Genomic DNA, 20797 nt, shown 5'->3' with positions numbered 1-20797 from the left:
CCATGAAATCGACGCCATGCTTACCCAACTAGCCCACTTCTTGGGATTTTGGCTGATATACCAAGTCAAAGCGTCCCTAGTAAGGCTCCTCATAAAGAGCATCATCCGAATCTTTTCATCTTTCCCGACCCCGACAAGCTTGTCGTAGTAGGTCCTTAGATGAACCCTGGGATTACCTGTACTGTCGAACATCTTAAACATGGGAGGTTTGTATCCGTCAGGAAATTCCATATCTGGCTGTATACATAGGTCTTCATAGTTTAAACCCTCTATTCCTCTGTCGCCTTCAACACCTTGAACTCGGCTCATTAGCTTCTTGAGTTCTTCAGCCATGTTTTTAATGAGCAAGTCCTTCTCGGAGGATTTCGGTGCACAGGAGATTGGTCGGGTAGAGTGGGGTATAGCTTCCACGTATATAGGGTTGCTTTGATGGGTGCTAGGAACTTGGGTATAGTGGTGGTTATTGGTGGAGTTTTGTGGATCAGGAATGAGTGGTGGTGCATTTTTGGGAGTGTGGTAAGTGGTTGTTGGTAGGTACTGAATTGGTTGATGATGTTGTTACGATGGAGTTGGTATCGGCAATGGGTTGAAATTTTTGGGTGGAGTTGCGTATTGATTCGGTGCGGTAGGATTTTGTGGCTGTTGGTTTTGTGTATTCTGATGAGGCATTGGGTTCTTTGCATTTTGTTGGTGGACATCAAGGACATTGAGGGTGAGTGATAAGTTTGCCAAGTTGCGGACCTGCTCAAGCTCTCCTTGGAGTTCTAGTATCTTTTGTTCCAGTCTCAAAACTAGGTCATTCGGGGCCGGAGTACTACGGCCATCGGAAGTCTCTACGTTCACAACATTTTCCTTTCGGATTCCACTTAAGTCGTCCATCTTTGTTTCTCCTTTGCTCTTTGTGTTGCTTGGAGGAGGAGGAGGAGGGCCTCTTGATCTGGTGTGATACGCTGATGAGGCTAGTATGAGTGAACCAACCTAAGAGGATGGCAATAATCAAAAAATAAAGAAAAACAAAAAGGTAACAGGTCAGTGAGGATCCTGAAATGTTTGCAGCATTTAAACACATATTGCGGGAATGTAAATTCGTGTCTTAATTTGGGAGCCTTGTTGTGCCCGAGGTAGGCCTAGTGACAAATAAATTTGGAGAACTTAAAATGCCAATAAATGCTTCATTTCATAATATAAAATAGTTGAATCCCCAAAACGACACTAAGATAATAATAAACTAAGTCACTATTGGCACGTGGCCGTATTACATTTTAGGAAAAGCGAGTAAATCTAGTTTGTTTGGTCCCAGAAGGACCCCAGATTCGATCTTTCGGGCTCCATCATATAGGTCCCCCAGCTCGTGCAGTCCCAGCAGCAAGTAGGCTCTGGCTTGATGTCCTCCCTCAGACCCTTCAGCGTTCTGGCAGTTTTCAACCCTCTTTATGATTTTGCCTTCCAGCTCCACTATTCCTCGCTCTAGGTACTCCAGTTTCCTGTTGGAAGTGATTGCTATCTCCTTCCATTCTTCGATCAACCTCACATTCCTCTCATGTATTTCCCGGTGCCCATTCTCAGAGTCGTGGACCCTTTTGCGCAGCCTATTGTACTTGACTTGAGCTTTAGCTTCCTCATCTATGATTCTGTTTCCCCGACCGACCCCTGGTGTCACCATTCCTTTCAGATTATCCTCCAACCATGCCGGGTAGAGAGGCTCGCACCCTGTATGATATCTGTGGCTCAATGGTATTCTTCTCCACAATGATTTTGCAGCGCCACATGTGTGAGCTTGGCACTTGTAAGGGACATCGTCGTCTTGAAAGTCCGCCCTGAAGTGACTCATCTTGATAACCCTTGGTACAACCTATTTTCTACCTGCCTGCCTCATGACCCGCATAGGGACATATGGGTATATCCCTCTCAACCCGATCAGCACCAAGTGCGGAGCGTCCCTGGATCTGATAACAAATTCATCCGTGGGGAACCATTCAAACATCCACTGTACCTGTTCCTCAGTGAGATTGTCGAAAAACCCTACCCATTCTTTGGCGCTTTCTGGCTAAGCAAATCCGTCTAGAATGTAAGTCATCTGCTTAGGGTGATGGAAGGCAATATGGTCGTTCCAAGCCCTTCGCGGAAATTCCTGACGATAGCGACCCTTTTGGAAATGCTCCAACAACCATAACTACAGCAGCAAATTACAACCTTCGAAATGCTTGACCCCTCTTTGACAGCGCTCCAGAGCCCTGTAGATGTCGGCTATGATCATGGGGACTATGGTATATGTTTGTCCATTAATCCCCTCCATCAGAGTCTTAGCGACCATGGCCAACCTAGTGTGGATTCTTCCCTTTTTCATTGGGAATACTATCAGGCCTAGAAAGCACACAATGAATACAAACACTCTGCGGTGGATGTGACCCGGTGAAGTCAGGGATATCTCATCATGGTAAGTGCGGAAAGACTTGCTATGGCCATACCTCTCGTACAGGTATTCGAAAGGTATGTAGGAATCCTTCAAGCACACTAGGTCGACATTCTTCTTCAACCTCATCATCTTCAAAAAAACCCTGCCCGTACGATTTTCTGGCACCAATAGCCCGGGACTGTCCCAAGTTAGTCCTGCAAGTCCTCCTATTTCCTCTAGAAGCAGTGTCATTTCAATGTCACCGAAACGAAACACAGCTCTTTCACTATCCCAGAATAAGGTGGCAGCTTCGATCAATTTGTTCTTTGGCTCAATGTCTAGCAGGGAAGGCAGGTTACCCAGGTACTTTTTCACATGTTTCTTGTCACTTGAGGAAAGGTCCTCCCACCAATCTAACAATAATGGAGGGATGTTGCTAACCATACTGAATCTGGGGACCTCGTGCCTTATTTTCTGCAAAACAAAAAGGGTTAGACCTTACCCCACCAGACTCTACTATTTATACATTTATGATCAACATATACGGCGTTTAGTTCTCCAAATTAATGCACAGAACGTGGTTGTGTCCGTTGGGATAATGGAAAACCTGATGGACTTTTGGATAAGGCTTATCTTAAAGGATCATTATGTGGACAACATAACTGATCCGACTAGGTTTGACCATGATGCATGCACAATTTTGACCAGAGTAAGGCTACTATGGGGTTTTAGACTGGTACCCTTAAGCGGACAAATCGAGGGGAAAGGCACGGAACCGTCGACTGCACCGCTGATCGACTGGATTTACCGCAAATAAGCCTTTCCGAATTTAAGGGTAGTAAATAGGAAGAGCGCAACCACTCATTAAAGCGCTGCTATAGGATTTGAGACGCACGAGTGGAATATGATGCGGAGCATGATTTATGCGGCAATTAATAACATGTAGTCAAGTATTTGCACGTAGGAAAAATAAATACAGTATTTAAATAATTGAAAAGGCAGTTACAGGGAAAAGAAAACAAAGAGGCGAGTCAGTTTCATGAATAAAAGAGAAATAAATGCTTAAAATAGGCAGTTAAATTCAAATAAAAGGAGAGGGGTACGGGATAAAGCATGCTTGGACTAATTTTATGAAAGATAAGCTCGTTGTGGTAAGAGCCTAAAAATGTCCTAGCAGAGTCGTCATGCTGTCGCGCCCCCTTTTTTCCCTCCTCGCGGAGAGAGGTCCGGGTTGCAACATTCACGGGGTGTAATGACTCATTTTCTTTTGGGAATTGGGTATCTGAAGAGTCTCCACCTGGCGGATTATGGTGCGCTAGGGCACCTAGAGTGATTAACTCTTGGATTGGTTTGCATTAGCAAAGGTTAGGGCAAGGGCTCGAAGTAACCTCGAGGGGAAGGTGTTAGGCACCCCTCTTGATCCACAACTGTGGGTCCCGGCCGAACTTATATTCACAAATTAGTCATTTACAAATAAACAGTTGGATCAAACAAGTTGCAAGTAAAGCACGTTAGATAACTCAAGTAATAAGATAAAGATTCGGACAAGTTGTAAAACAAAGGTTTAAATAAAAGGGAATTTTGGTGAAGGAGAGGTCCTAGGTTAGTTAGCCTATAGGATCACCCTACACAATTTCCAGTAAACACTCCTCGATGAGGGGCTACACGTGACATTAGCGCGTAGTCATCATATCCCATATCTACCCTTCCCATCCCCTTATTTTTCATGAAAAGTGAGTGTTTGGTCAGCAATCTCTATTGCGTGCTGCTACTCGTCCCTTCTTAATGGTCCTGGACCTCTACCTATAGGTGGTTCTGGACAGGCCCCTAAGGTTTTAAAAGGTGAAAATTCTAAGGCGACAAGCAAAAAACTTAGGACTTTCAACACATAAAAGGGAGCAATTAGAGGCTCAAAGTTTCCAAATCAAACAAGCATATAAACAGCACGACTCAAGCACAATTAAGGGCTTTTATTAGACAGTATCTTAAGGCAGGATGTCTAGCTGAATATGCAAGCAACTTATTTTTTTATAAACTTAGGAGTAGTGACCCTAGCAGTTGTCTATTGATTTTTAAAGCCTGTTAGGATCAAAAAACATTAAGCAATAGAAACAGTTTCAGAGTTGCAGCTTGGAAAACGCCCTAAAGGCTTGCCTATACGCGGAGACCTGATTAGTACATTTACATAGTGAAACAAAGCAGGTTTGGAAATGGATTTCTGTAATACTTAGGCATGATATCTAATGATAGATTGAGGCAGTATTAAAGAACTTCTTTCAGGAAATATGAAATACTTAATTAAACCAATCCAGAAATGACTAGACGTGGATTATATTGATATATTTAGACTAGTTTAGGTTGACAAGCAGAATTTCAAGTATGGTTCCCTATAGGCATGATATCTAACTTTTGATACTGATTTTAAAGGTTTGCAGGCAGGGAAACATACATAAACACTTGTTATAACGGAAGCTCGGTTAAATTATATCCTATAGGCATGGCATCTATTTACTAAGTTGATTTTAAGACATTGCAGATATGATTGCTATTATGGAATTATTTGAAACCTATAGGCATGGTTTCTAGCATGGTGAGATAAACATGACAAGATTTAAAGCCCTATAAACATGATTTCTACTTGATGAGGTAATAAAATTAAAACATAAAGTCCTATGAGCATGATTTCTACTTGGTAAAGCAATCAGATTTAAACATAAAGTCCTATGAGCATGATTTCTAGCCATATTACCCCACAAACATGCATCTACCCATCCCTTTCACTAAATACCCCATATTTGTTTACAAGTTATAATAGACCAATGAATTAATTACATAAGTAAATAAGAAAAATAAGAAGCTATTCTATAGGGAGCCTTCGATTAGGCCCAGATTCCCAAAGCCTCCCATGGACTCGAATGCCTCAATTTCGTAGACAATGACATAGTCTAGGTGCATTAAAGTTCCCTAAGGATCTCAAGGATCCCGAGCAGTGCTTACACCTAGACTTGGTAACCAAAAATTGAATAAATGCAGTGTGGAAGGGCCAGCCTCGGTATGCCAGAGTTCAGAGGGTTCTCAAGAGGATCCCAAGGCAGTACACATACTGGAGAGGGCAGAACTTATTGACTTAGGAGTAGAGTGAAAGTGATTGACACAAGTTGAAAGGTTTTAGTGAAAAACTGTATTAAAATAGAAAGTCTGTTTGAAAGTAATTTAGTAAAACAACAGAGACTGTTTGAAAAGAGATTGAAAAAATGTAGAGAAGTCCAAATACAACACCTTAGGACAGGTTTATATATTGCCAGTAGTCACAGAACCAAAGTAAATTCAGTAGTCACAAACATGGGTCAAGGGGTTTGGGATTCATGAAACACATGATTGCAAACACATAATCAAGCAAAGGTCTAGGAATTGGTATAGACATGCTCAGAAATAGCTGACCAGACATAGTCACAAAACTAGACATGAAGAACAAAATCACATACAGGGGTGATAGGGATTTGGGGATTCATGGAGCATATGATGGTAAGCATACAACAAGTAAGAGATAATTGGTATAGACAAACTCAGAAACAAACAAAGGGGTAATATACTGATCTTAAGGAAGGGGAGTACATAGTAATATAAACATCAACTGCAACATTCACAATAACACCACAAATAGAAGCAAAGTAGAAACAGGATTAACTGAAACAATAAGAGAATCATATTGTTGTGGAACTTTGAATTGAAACTAGAACATACCAGTAAAGAGGACAGTAAGCAGAGTGAAGAAAACACAATGGTTAGCCTTGGCTTGCAGCTGGCTAACTTAGAGTAGTAGCAAGTAGTACAAAAGATAGCAGAAAGCTAGGTGTGATAAATAGTTTTTTTGAACCAAGAGTTCGTGTCTTGTGTTAATGAAAGACTAGGGTATTTATAGTTTGAAAGCATGTAGTAAATAAGGTAAAAATCAAAGTCCATTAGTAATTAAGGAACTTAGAATCAATCAGTCAGGAAATCAAGGTAAGTACTCCCTTTAATTGAAGAATTAACCTCAAACGGTAATAGACATATAACAAATAAGGAAGGAAATCGTATAAGGATGAACATGCCAATTAAGGAATATTTTCTGTATAGTACAAGTACACAATATGTAATAGAGGCCAGGTTTAGCACACTTCAATCAAGGAAAGACTTGAGCAATCAATTAATAGCATAATTGACCATAGAATAAGGTCAGAAAATATTTTACAAGGTAAAAATCAATAGAAATAACATGCGGAATCAGTGAAAGATCAATCACAAAGATTCAAGGATGCAAGAATAGGAGATAACACTGATTTAGCACCACTCTATAAGAACAAGCACATGGTAAGCAAAAATCAGAACCCTAAGAGGTCGAGTAGGACAAGAATAATATATAAAATTAGGGATTCATGTAGAGCATAGTCTGAATTAGTAGGCTAAGCATGATACAGGTAGGAGAAGTGAAGAATCAGAAACATCGGTGAACAAAAATAGGGCAAAATCACACAGTAGGAAAGGATAACCACAATAAGGAAACCTAACAAGCAAACATAAGGCAAAAATCACAGAATCATAGGAACATACAGATTAACTGAACATATTATCAAAACGACACTCAGAAACCCAAGGTCGGGACTAAGAAATTAGGGTTTTCAACATAGGCGAGTTGAAAAAGGAGTATAATCATAGAATCAGTTGAAATATGCAAGAGATAGAAGTTTTAAACATGGAGAATCGATTTAACGAAGTGTAGAAGGGGTTCCGAAAAACCCTAACTTCAAAAGAAAGTAAAAACAACTTGAAATCGATGATCTTTGCAAAAGAGGTTCAAGAACAGTGTGAAACATAAAAGGAACAGAGTTGAATCGTTTAAAAATAGCACAAATCTAAGAGATGCAAAACTAAAATTAGGGTTTCAAAAGAAACGCAAATAGAGATGGAAGAACATGCTTAGAAACTTCAAAGATCGTAACAAATACAGTGTTATTTTGCTCGAAATCACAACGGAGTAGCCATGAACAGCCAAAACAGCAAACCCTAGATACAAGTCGGCGTGGCCCAGGGCCCTTGAAGGCCTCAGAGAAGGTGAGCAAGACGGTGGAGGAGCCATTAGAGGCTTGGGGTTGAAGGGTGGTCACCGGAGATGACCGGAGAAGGGGAGGTCGGCGGTTGAAAGAGCAAGGGTTAGGTTGAGTGGTTGAGAGATGAGAGAATACAGAGGCGGCGGGATTTGGAAATGAGATAGGGTAGGGGGTCATTTGGGATAAAAAAGGAAGGAACGAATAAGGGCCGTTGATCTGTTAGATCAACGGTCAGGATTTGATGGGTCTTGGGTCGGGTAGGCGGGTTTAGGGCATGGGTCGGGTAGTTTAATGTGAAATTGGGCTGGCGTTGGGTCCAATTTAGGCTATAATCGAAATGTAAATCTGGCTATATTTTAAATAGCCATTTTTCCACGGTGTAATTTATAATAAATAATAAATAACTTCTGGAAAATAATTTTATGTACCAAAATGATTTAAAAGAGATATTTATCATTTTAAAAATATAGGAACCAATTTTACACATATCAAATGTAATTATACGTCAGACGGGCTAATATTACAATTATATGCAATTTAGCTTAAAAAATACCAAATGCAATTATAAAAATGCATAAAAAATATATTAACCATATCTTGGCATAAGTATAGAAATTAAATGACTAAATCACCATGATAATAATTTGGAGAATAATTATTGGGGATTTTATGAATAAAAGGGAAGGAAATAAATCAATTTAAATCCTTAAAATTATGGAAAAAATAATAGAAACCTTGTGCATGATTATGTATATTCTATTTTGAAGGTATTTCTGCATATCTGGTTTTCGAGTTGCCTACATATCCCTGGTTTTACAGGAATCAGGCCATGTGTAGTTCTGAATTCATCTATGGAATATGCCGATGAAATTACTGCAAGAACGGACACACGATGCGGAAGTGGCTAAGGTGAGCGGTTAAAGCTCGGGACGTTTGAGGGAACTGGAGCGAGATTGCTCCTGCTAGGATAGCGGTTGCTTACTGGTTACCTGCAGATAACAGATGCTACAAATGTATTTGCGAAAATTTAAACATGATGTAGATTCCCTTTGGACCATGAAGGTTGTCTTTGGACGGTTAAAGATAACGTCCTTAGACCATGACGTCCTAGGCCATGAATTGTTTGATGAGGGATTCGCAGGCCATGAAATGACGTTCTCGAGCCATGACAATGGTGCCTCCGAACCATGACGCCTTTGAATAATGATATGCAAGTTGAGAGATCCTCATGCCATGGCATGGTGTCTTTCGGCTATGAGGATGATGCCTTTAGACTATGACGCCTTCGGACAGATTGGCGATATTTCAGCCCATGATATGCAATAATATGATGTTAACAAGACAAGGCTTAGTCTTGTGAAATAGAGGGCAGAGCTTAGCCCAAATGAAAAGCAAATAGACAGTAAAATAGAAAAATATATGCGCAAAAGGGGCAGTGTTTAGTAACATGCGAATGTGGAGGCGAGGATTAGCCTTATGCAAGTATAGAGGCAACGATTAGCCTCGTGCAAGTGGGGAGTCAACGATTAGACTCATGCAGGTGTGGAGTCAAGGATTAGACTCATACAAATAGGGGGCAAGGATTAGCCTCATGAAAGTATGGAGGCAGGGATTAGCCTCATGCAAGTATGGAGGTAGCCTCATGCAAGCATGGAGTCAGGGATTTGACTCATACAAATAGGGGAGGCAAGGATTAGCCTCATGCAAATATGGAGTCAAGGATTAGACTCATGCAAATATGGAGGCAAGGATTAGCCTCATGGAGTCAAGGATTAGACTCATGCAAGTATGGAGGCAGGGATTAGCCTCATGCAAGTAGGGAGGCAGGGATTAGGCTCATGTGGAGAGAAAGTAGTAAGTAAAAGTAGCATGTATCTTAGCTGGAGATGCATATTTGGTGTCGGATGGCTTGATAATAATGCTGCGGGCATATATATGCGGATGTTATTGTTGCGTCAGACGTGCCTGCGTTCAAAGAAAAATCATAAGTTCTATGAGGGGAGGTTGGTTCGTGCTTCGCCCACTGGCCTTGCTCCGCTTCGTTTTGAAAGCCCATTCACTTCCCCCTGGGTGATACTTGACTGCTATGGAAATAGAGTTTTTCGCAAGGCATGCAATTGTTGATAAAAATAGAGTTATTTTAGAAATATATTGATATATTTAGATGAACTAGTGACTGTAACATATTTCAAAGGCATTGCAGCTATCTCATATTGGAAATTTGAGGGTCCTCCTCAAAATTCTGCCCCAGTTCTTTAACTGATTACTGACTTCCTGGCATGTGATGGCACTGGCTGGACTTGCTCCGGAATTTTGAGGGTCCTCCTCAAAATTCTGCCCCAGTTTCTGATCTTGGGGGGAAATGAAAATTTTATTATAACATGACCGAACCCATAAGGCTGCCTACGTATCCCCTCTTAAACGGGAATCAGGTCAAGCGTAGTTCAATTAAATCAAATGAAGGACTATAGAGTATCTAAGCATAGTATCTCTTGACTGCGTCTGAATTGATTGGTTTTGGCCAGACTTCTCTGTCAGTTTCGGCAAGTATGAGTGATCCTCCTGTCAGTACTCTTTGAACCATGTACGGACCTTGCCAGTTGGGAGAGAATTTCCCTCTGGCCTCATCATGATGTGGGAAGATTTTCTTCAATACCAGCTGCCCTGGTGCGAACTGTCTTGGTTTGACTCTTTTGTTAAAAGCTCTGGACATTCTATTCTGATAAAGTTGGCCGTGACATACTGCGTTCATCCTCTTTCCATCGATAAGGGCCAATTGTTCATAGCGGCTTCTTACCCATTCTGCATCGCTGAGTTCAGCTTCCTGTATGACTCTTAGAGAAGGAATCTCTACCTCGGCTGGGATGACAGCCTCGGTACCATAAACCAGCATGGAGGGAGTTGCCTCGGTTGATGTGCGGACTATGGTGTGGTACCCTAACAGAGCAAAGGGTAATTTCTCATGCCATTGTTTGTGGTTCTCTACCATTTTCCTTAGTATCTTCTTAATGTTTCTGTTGGCGGCTTCTACGGCTCCATTCATCTGAGGTCTGTAGGCTGTGGAATTCTTGTGCTTTATTTTGAAAGCATCACATATAGCTTTCATTAAATCACTATTGAGATTGGCGGCGTTGTCAATAATAATGGACTCAGAAACTCCGAATTGGCAGATAATGTGATCCTTGACAAAATCTACGACGACCTTCTTGGTTATATCTTTGTAAGATACCGCTTCTACCCATTTTGTGAAGTAATCAATGGCTAAGAGAATAAACCTGTGTCTGTTTGAAGCGGTAGGCTCAATTGGACCAATAACATCCATTCCCCAAGCGGCGAATGGCCAAGGTGAGCTTGTTTCATTGAGCTCATTTGGCGGCACTTTTATCATATCGACAAGCACTTGACACTGAAAGCACTTGCGGACATATTGAATGCAATCCGTTTCCATGGTCATCCAAAAGTAACCTGCCCTGAGTATCTTCTTAGCCAGAACGAAACCATTCATGTGTGGACCGCAGGTCCCAGCATGCACATCCTCAAGTAGCTTAGAAGCTTCCTTCGTGTTGACACAACTTAGTAACCCCAAATCAGGTGTTCTTCAGTACAAGTTCCCTCCGCTGTGGAAGAAGTGATTTGACAATCTCCGGAGTGTGCGTTTCTGGGTGTGATTTGCATGATCCGGGTATTCTCCTTTTGATAAGTATTCTTTGATGTCATGGAACCAAGGCTTTCCATCTACTTCTTCCTCGACATGAGCACAGTAAGCCGGCTGATTATGGATAATCACCGGAATGGGATCAATGTAGTTCTTATTTGGGTGTTGTATCATGGATGACAAAGTGGCTAATGCATCGGCAAACTCATTCGGAACTCTAGACACATATCGGAATTCTATCTTTGCAAACCTCTTTCTCAATTCCTGCACATGGTGTAAATATGGCAATATCTTGGAATTCTTGGTGGCCCACTCTCCTTGTACCTGGTGCACAAGCAAATCTGAATCACCGATTACCAACAACTCCTGAATGTTCATGTCAACTGCCATGTAGAGCCCTAGTACAGGCTTCATATTCCGCCATATTGTTGGTACAGGGAAATCTGAGTTTAGCACATATTGGATAATGCTGACCCGTTTCTGATACCAAAACTGCTCCTATGCCTACTCCTTTGAAATTTGCGGCTCCGTCAAAGAACATCCTCCAACCGCCATATGCTTCGGTGATGTCTTCTCCTACGAATGATACCTCTTCGTCAGGAAAATATGTTTTCAAGAGATCGTATTCTCCTCCCACCGGATTTTCAGCAAGGTGATCGACTAACGCTTGTCCCTTGACCGCCTTTTGAGTTACATAGACGATATCGAACTCACTCAGTAGTATCTGCCATTTAGCCAGCCTCCCAGTGGGCATGGGTTTCTGAAATATGTACTTCAGAGGATCCATCCTGGATATGAGGTAGGTGGTGTAGGCACAGAAGTAATGCCTCAATTTCTGAGCTGTCCAGGTCAAAGCACAGCAGGTGCGTCAAGCAGAGAATACCGTGCTTCATAAGGCGTGAATTTCTTACTCAAGTAATATATGGCTTGCTCCTTTCTTCCTGTCTCATCATGTTGTCCCAGAACACATCCGAATGCTCCATCCAATACAGGCAGATAGAGTAGCAAAGGTCGTCCTGGTTCTGGCGGGACCAGAACTGGTGGTGTGTACAGGTACTCTTTGATCTTGTCAAAAGCTTTTTGACAATCCTTGGTCCAACTTGTTTCAGCGTCTTTCCTCAGCATCTTGAAGATGGGTTCGCATATGACTGTGGACTGTGCTATGAACCGACTGATGTAGTTGAGACGCCCCAGGAAGCTCATCACATCCTTTTTGCTCTTGGGCGGCAGTAACTCTTGAATAGCTTTGACTTTAGATGGATCCAGCTCAATCCCCCGACGACTGACGATGAAGCCCAGTAACTTCCCTGCGGGAACTCTGAATGCACACTTTGCGGGGTTCAACTTTAAATTGTACCTCCTTAGCCTGTCGAAGAACTTCCTCAAGTCTGCTATGTGATCTACGACCTTCTTGGATTTAATAATGACATCGTCCACATACACCTCTATTTCCTAGTGTATCATATCATGGAAGATGGTTGTCATGGATCTCATGTAGGTGGCCCCAGCATTCTTCAAGCCGAATGGCATCATTTTGTAACAGTATACACCCCACTGCGTAATAAAATCTGTCTTCTCTGCATCCTCTTCATCCATCCAAATCTGGTGATAACCCGCGAAGCAATCTATAAAGGATTGGAGTTCATGCTTGGCACAGTTATCGATCAGGATGTGTATATTTGGCAGTGGGAAGTCATCCTTGGGACTTGCTCTATTTAAATCCCGAAAGTCAACACATACTCTGACCTTCCCATCTTTCTTCGGAACTGGCAGAATGTTAGCTAACCAGGTTGGGTACTCAACCACCCTGAGAACTTTGGCTTTGATCTGCTTGGTAACTTCCTCCTTGATTTTCAGGCTCTTGTCTGGCTTGAACTTTCTGAGTTTCTGTTTTATTGGCGGACACATGGGATTAGTAGGCAACTTGTGAGCCACTATGGAAGTGCTCAAACCGGTCATGTCATCATATGACCAGGCGAAAATGTCCTCATATTCCTTTAGGAAACGAATGTACTCTTCCTTTTCTAGTGGTGACAAGTGAATGCTGATGCGGGTCTCCTTGACGGTCTCGACGTCTCCCAAATTTACTGCTTCGGTTTCGTCCAGATTGGACTTAGGCTTATTCTCAAAGTTTTCAACCTCCCTGACAATTTCCTCAGGTATCTCATCTTCTTCCTCTGAGTCACTATTCTCATGTTGCGTTGCCTCATTACATGCCACAGTCATTGGTTCATCAGGAAAAGTAATAATAACACTGTAGAAGGGAAAAGTATAAAAATAGTAATGAATAATTATAAAGGACAAATGCATTTGATTAAAACTGAGAAAAATTGTTCAAACAAAGCTTGGCTCGATGAATCGAGCATTTATTTTGAAACAAGGAAATCTTAAAACAAAACTACTGGAAATCTTAAATGCCTAGAACGGCTATAGAAGTAAATTCTGCCAAGCTACCCAGGGACTCGGTGGGCTCGGGATGGTGTGGCGGTCTATTTTATGAGAACATCTCCCTTTGCCACAATCTGAATGGTGAGGCCTTCTTCCTCCTCCTCCTCCTCAATTGTGGCACTGCAATCCATGTCCTCATCCTCCAAGAACACATTTCTCAACCCTGCTACCGCTTCTTCTTCTGCGGTCCCCCATATTGTGTCAGCTTGGTGTAAAGCTTGTTCCAGATGTGGCACTGGCTGCTCGAGAGGGTAATATCGTCCACGCCATGGAGGCTACCAATTCCTGTATTCTTGCCACGTGTACTGGTATCCGAGCCCAAAGGTGGTACCATGATTTTTTAGCTGTATTGGTTTGGTGATGCCTTGGAGGTTCCTTCCCAACCCTATGCCGGGTTCATATCCGGACCATTCCAATATACTTTCTATCTTGTTACTCCACCACTTGTCCTTTTTGACAACATTGACCCGTTCAATGTGATGATAGGTTTCCCCTCCCAGCCTTCTTCTATGTCCAATGGCCGGGATGGTTTGACTGGTGTAGATGGGGTTACTTCCATCCCCGCGAATGATCACCTCCTGACGATTCCATTCGAACTTCACGGCTTGATGTAGTGTGGAAGGCACGGCTCCAGTGGCATGGATCCACGGTCATCCCAAAAGAAGATTGTATGAAGCCGGTATGTCGAGCACCTGAAACTCGACGTCGAACCAAGTTGGCCCCTTCTGCAAGCAAAGGTTTATTTCCCCGATCGTGGCCCTCTGGGACCCATCGAAAGCCTTCACATTCATGCTTCCCACCCGTATCTCGTGGAAACCTTTGTCCATCCTCTTTAGAGTGTCTAGCGGACAAATATTTAGGCTCGAACCTCCATCAACCAAGACCCTGACAATGAACTTGTCTTCAAATTGCACCGTAATATGCAATGCTCGATTGTGATTCCTTCCCTCGGGTTGTAGCTCATCTTTGTGGAAGATGATCTTATGACTTTCTAGTACTTGCCAACCATGCTGGCCATTTCTCCGTCGGTGATGTTATTGGGTACGTAAGCCTCGCTCAACACTTTCATTAAGGCGTTCTTGTGTGCCTCTGAATTCTACAAGAGTGATAGGATGTATATCTGAGCAGGGACTTTGTTCAAATGGTCAAGGACAGAGTACTCCTCTGCCTGTACTTTCCTCAACAGGTCATCTGGCCCAGTCTCAATGATAGGCAGCCTAGCAGTGGCATCCCTACTTGAACCTCCCAGGTGCTCCGAAGTATAGATTCTTCCAGTTCTAGTCATTCCCTGTGCAGCGTCAGATTCCTCTACCTTGGCCTTCCCTTTTCGCTGAGCCTCGGCAACATAATCATAGGGTATTTCCTTTGAGTTGAATGTGGGTGTGGTTGACACCATTACAGTAAAAGGTGTGACCACTTCTACTTCAAATGGAGCGGAGGTGACTGCGGGCGGAGCCACTTCTACCTCGAATGGAACTGATGCGGTTACCTCAAGATCAGTAGGCACCTGAGTCTGAACCACAATAGGAGTAAGCGTGACTGCAACCTTAAAGTTATCGCCTTCTCGAATAAGCCCGATCGACCCCTCAAGGTCCCATTCTTCATTTGTCTCTATCACACGTACACCATCACTTCTGTGATCAGGGAGGGGATTGTTGCGGACATTAGGTGCGACTTCCTTTGCTTGTATGAACTTGTTGTCAATTAGCATTTGTATCTTATCCTTCAATGTTCGACACTCAGTAGTGGTGTGCCCTTTCATACCAGAATGGTACACACAAGTTTTGTTCGGATTGACCCACTGAGATGGATTTTCTAATGCTACAGCAGGAACAAGAGTGACATAACCGGCGGCTTTCAACCTTTTATATAATTGGTTGATGGGCTCAGCAATGGCGGTATACTGTCTGGGTGGCTTGCGGTCGAAGTTTGGTCGTGGTCTTGGATAGTTTTGACGGGCTGGTGGTGATTGGAAGTGGGATGGTTGGGAGTTATAGGTGTGATGGACAGAGGCTGGTTGAGAGTATCTAGGAGATGAAGGTTGGTATGTGGGCGGTGATGCCTGGCATGTAGGTGGAGGTGTTTGACATGTGGGTGGAGGTGTTTGATATGTGGGTGGAGGTGTTTGATAGACAAGTGGAGATTTTGGGCCCTGGGCTCATATTACTGCCCCAACATCTCTTTTCTTCGATATGCCACCTGACTGTAGTGCTTTATTTGTGGCTTGCAAAGCCTCGAAGTTTGTTACCATCTCTCTCTTGATTCCTTCCTCGATCCTTTCCCCGAGCTTGATAATATCAGAGAATTTGTGATTTTCGATAACCATCAACCTCTCGTAATATTGCGGGTTCTGTGCCGTGACGAAGAATTTATTCATCTGTTCTTCGTCTAAAGAGGGCCTGACCTTGGCTGCTTCCGACCTCCAACGAGTAGCATACTCGCGGAAAGTTTCAGTGGGTTTCTTTTTGAGATTCTGAATGTAAAAGACATCGGGTGCATTTTCTGTGTTGAACCTGAACAGGTCCATGAAATCCGACGCCATGCTTACCCAATTTGACCACTTCTTGGGATTTTGGCTGATATACCAAGACAACACGTCCCCAGTAAGGCTCCTCATAAAGAGCTTCATTCGGATCTTTTCATCTTTCCTGACCCCGACAAGTTTGTCACAATAAGTCCTTAGATGAAACCTGGGATCACCTGTACCATCGAACATTTCGAACTTGGGAGGTTTGTACCCCTCTGGTAGTTCGATATCCGGTTGTATGCATAGATCTTCATAGTTCAAACCTTCGATTCCTCTGTCGCCTTCAACTCCTTGAACTCAGCTCGTTAGCTTCTTGAGTTCTTCGGCCATGTTTTTTATGAGCAAGTCCTTCTCGGAGGATTCCGGTGCACATGAGATTGGTTGGGTAGAGTGGGGTATAGTTTCCACGTATATAGGGTTGCTTTGATAGGTGCCAGGAACTTGGGTATAGTGGTGGTCATTAGTGGAGTTTTGTGGATCGGGAATGAGTGGTGGTGCATTTTGGGGAGTGTGGTAAGTGGTGGTCGGTGGGTACTGAATTGGTTGATGATGTTGTTGTGGTGCAGTTGGTATCGACAATGGGTTGATATTTTGGGGTGGAGTTGCGTATTGATTCGGTGCGGTAGGATTTTGTGGCTGTTGGTTTTGTGTGTTCTGAGGAGGCGTTGGGTTCTTTGAGTTTTGTTGGTGGACATCGGGGACATTGAGGGTGAGTGACAGGTTTGCCAAGTTGCGGACCTGCTCAAGCTCTCCTTGCAGTTCTAGTATCTTTTGTTCCAGTCTCAAAACTAGGTTATTCGGGGCCGGAGTACTACGAACATCGGAAGTCTCTACGTTCTCAACATTTTCCTTTCGGATTCCACTTAAGTCGTCCATCTTTATATTTCCTTTGCTCTTTGTGTTGCTTGGAGGAGGAGGAGGTGGAGGGCCTCTGGATCTGGTGTGATATGCTGATGAGGCAGTTTGATTGAACCAACCTAAGGGGATGGGAATAATAATAAAAATAAGCAAAAACAAAAGGTAACATGTCAGTGAGGGTTCTAAAATGTTTGCAGTATCTAAACAAATATTTCAGAAATATAAATTCGCATCCTAATTTGGGAGCCTCGTTGTGCCCGATGTAGGCCTAGCAACAAGTAGGTTTGGAGAACTTTTAATGCCAATAAATGCTTCATTTCATAATGTAAAAACAGATGAATCCCAAAACGACACTAAAATAATAAGATAAGTCACTACTGGCACTTGGCCTTATTACATTTTTAGGGAAAGCAAAAGTAAATCTAGCCTATTTGGTCCCAGAAGGACCTTCCCCAGATTCGATCTTCCGGACTCCATCAAAGAGATCTCCCAGTTCACGCAACCCTAGTAGCAAGTAGGCCCTAGTCAGATGTCCTCCTTCTGCTCCTTCAGCGTTCTGGCAATTCTCAACTCTCTTTATGATCTTGCCTTCCAACTCCATTATTCCTCACTCCAGATATTCCAGTTTCCTGTTGTAAGTGAATGCCATCTCTTTCCATTCCTCGATCAATCTTACATTCCTCTCATGTATCTCCCGATGTTCGTTCTCAGAGTCGTGGACCCTCTTGCGCAGCCTGTTGTACTTGACTTGAGCTTCAGCTTCCTCATCTATGATTCTGTTTCCCCGACCGACCCCTGGTGTCACCATTCCTTTCAGATTGTCCTCCAACCATGCCGGGTAGAGAGGCTCGCACCCTGCATGATATCTGTCCGGCTCAATGGAATTCTTCTCCACAACGATTTTGCAGTGCCACATGTGCTAAGCTTGGTGCTTGTAAGGGACATCGTCGTCTTGAAAGTCCGCCCTAAAGTGACTCATCTTGACAACCTTGGTACAACCCGTTTTCTGCCTGCCTGCCTCATGACCCGCATAGAGACATATAGGTATATCCCTCTCAACCCGATCAGCACCAAGTGCGGAGCATCCCTGGATCTGATAATAAATTCATCCGTGGGGAACCATTCAAACATCCACTGCCCCTGTTCCTTGGTGAGATTTTCGAAGAACCATACCCATTCTTTGGCGCTTTCCGGCTGAGCAAATCAGTCCGAAATTTAAGTCATCTTCTTAGGGTGATGGAAGGTAATATGGTCGTTCCAAGCCTTTCGCGGAAATTCCTGACGATAGCGACCCTTTTGGAAATGCTCCAACAACCATAACTGCAGCAGCAAATTACAACCTTCGAAATGCTTGACCCCTCTTTGACAGCGCTCCAGAGCCCTATAGATGTCGGCTATGATCATGGGGACTATGGTATATGTCTGTCCATTAATCCCCTCCATCAGAGTCTTAGCGACCATGGACAACCTAGTGTGGATTCTTCCCTTTTTCAATGGGAATACTATCAGGCCTAGAAAGCACACAATGAATACAAACACTCTGCGGTGGATGTTATCCAGTGAAGTGAGGGAGATCTCATCATGGTAAGTGCGAAAAGACTTGCTATGGCCATACCTCTCATACAGGTATTCGAAAGGTATGTAGGAATCCTTCAAGCACACTAGGTCGACATTCTTCTTCAACCCCATCATCTTCAAAAAANACTGAATTGGTTGATGATGTTGTTACGGTGGAGTTGGTATCGGCAATGGGTTGATATTTTTGGGTGGAGTTGCGTATTGATTCGGTGCGGTAGGATTTTGTGGCTGTTGGTTTAGTGTGTTCTGATGAGGTGTTGGGTTCTTTGCGTTTTGTTTGTGGACATCGGGGACATTAAGGGTGAGTGACAGGTTTGCCAACTTGCGGACCTACTCAAGCTATCCTTGCAGTTCTAGTAACTTTTGTTCCAGTCTCAAAACTAGGTCATTCGGGGCCGGAGTACTACGGCCATCGGAAGTCTCTACGTTCTCAACATTTTCCTTTCGGATTCCACTTAAGTCGTCCATCTTTGTTTTTCCTTTGCTCTTTTTGTTGCTTGGAGGAGGAGGAGGAGGTGGAGGGACTCTAGATATGGTGTGATACGCTGATGAGGCCAGTATGTGTGAACCAACCTAAGGGGATGGGAATAATCAAAAAATAAAGAAAAACAAAAAGGTAACAAGTCAGTGAGGATCTTGAAATGTTTGCAACATTTATACACATATTGCGGGAATGTAAATTCGTGTCTTAATTTGGGATCCTCGTTGTGCCCGAGGTAGGCCTAGCGACAAACAAAATTTGAAAAAACTTAAAATGCCAATAAATGCTTCATTTCATAATATAAAATAGTTGAATCCCCAGAACGACACTACGATAATAATAAACTAAGTCACTATTGGCACGTAGCCTTAATAAATTTTAGGAAAAGCGAGTAAATCTAGTCTATTTGGTCCCAGAAGGACCTTCCCCAGATTCGATCTTCCGGACTCCATCATATAGGTCCCCCAGCTCGCGCAGTCCCGGCAGCAAGAAGGCTCTAGCCAGATGTCCTCCCTCATCCCCTTCAGCGTTCTGGCAGTTTTCAACCCTCTTTATGATTTTGCCTTCCAGCTCCACTATTCCTCGCTCCAGGTACTCCAGTTTCCTGTTGGAAGCTATTGCCATCTCCTTCCATTCCTCGATCAACCTCACATTCCTCTCATCTATTTCCCAGTGCTCATTCTCAGTGTCGTGGACCCTTTTGCGCAGCCTATTGTACTTGACTTGAGCTTTATCTTCCTCATCTATGATTCTGTTTCCCCGACCGACCCCTGGTGTCACCATTCCTTTCAGATTGTCCTCCAACCATGCCGGGTAGAGAGGCTCGCACCCTGCATGATATCTGTCCGGCTCAATGGTATTCTTCTCCACAATGATTTTGCAGTGCCACATGTGCTGAGCTTGGCACTTGTAAGGGACATCGTCGTCTTGAAAGTCCGCCCTGAAGTGACTCATCTTGACAACCCTTGGTACAACCTGTTTTCTACCTGCCTGCCTCATGACCCGCATAGGGACATATGGGTATATCCCTCTCAACCCGATCAGCACCAAGTGCGGAGCGTCCCTGGATCTGATAACAAATTCATCCGTGGGGAACCATTCAAACATCCACTGTACCTGTTCCTCGGTGAGATTGTCGAAAAACCCTGCCCATTCTTTGGCGCTTTCTGGCTAAGCAAATCCGTCTAGAATGTAAGTCATCTGCTTAGGGTGATGGAAGGCAATATGGTCGTTCCAAGCCCTTCGCGGAAATTCCTGACAATAGCGACCCTTTTGGAAATGCTCCAACAACCATAACTACAGCAGCAAATTACAACCTTCGAAATGCTTGACCCCTCTTTGACAGCGCTCCAGAGCCCTGTAGATGTCAGCTATGATCATGGGGACTATGGTATATGTCTGTCCATTAATCCCCTCCATCAGAGTCTTAGCGACCATGGCCAACCTAGTGTGGATTCTTCCCTTTTTCATTGGGAATACTATCAGGCCTAGAAAGCACACAATGAATACAAACACTCTGCGGTGGATGTGACCCGGTGAAGTCAGGGAGATCTCATCATGGTAAGTGCGGAAAGACTTGCTATGGCCATACCTCTCGTACAGGTATTCGAAAGGTATGTAGGAATCCTTCAAGCACACTAGGTCGTCATTCTTCTTCAACCTCATCATCTTCAAAAAAACCCTGCCCGTACGATTTTCTGGCACCAATAGCCCGGGACTGTCCCAAGTTAGTCCTGCAAGTCCTCCTATTTCCTCTAGAAGCAGT

At 43.4% G+C, this 20797-nt stretch overlaps 1 protein-coding gene across 1 annotated transcript in view; it reads right to left on the bottom strand.

The window, feature by feature from the left end:
- The window catches only part of LOC109242521 (RNA polymerase II degradation factor 1-like), a 63283-nt gene extending 60444 nt beyond the window's left edge, over positions 1 to 2839 (bottom strand). Inside the window, 2 exon segments of the mRNA XM_019409370.1 lie at positions 838 to 978; positions 2558 to 2839. Of these exon segments, the coding sequence (XP_019264915.1) occupies positions 838 to 978; positions 2558 to 2839 (423 nt within the window).
- Positions 2840 to 20797: the final 17958 nt, after the last annotated feature.

This window comes from Nicotiana attenuata, unplaced genomic scaffold (genome assembly GCF_001879085.1).
Source record: "Nicotiana attenuata strain UT unplaced genomic scaffold, NIATTr2, whole genome shotgun sequence".
NCBI classification, from domain to species: Eukaryota; Viridiplantae; Streptophyta; class Magnoliopsida; order Solanales; family Solanaceae; genus Nicotiana; species Nicotiana attenuata.
This window is presented reverse-complemented; position numbering and strand designations above follow the sequence as displayed.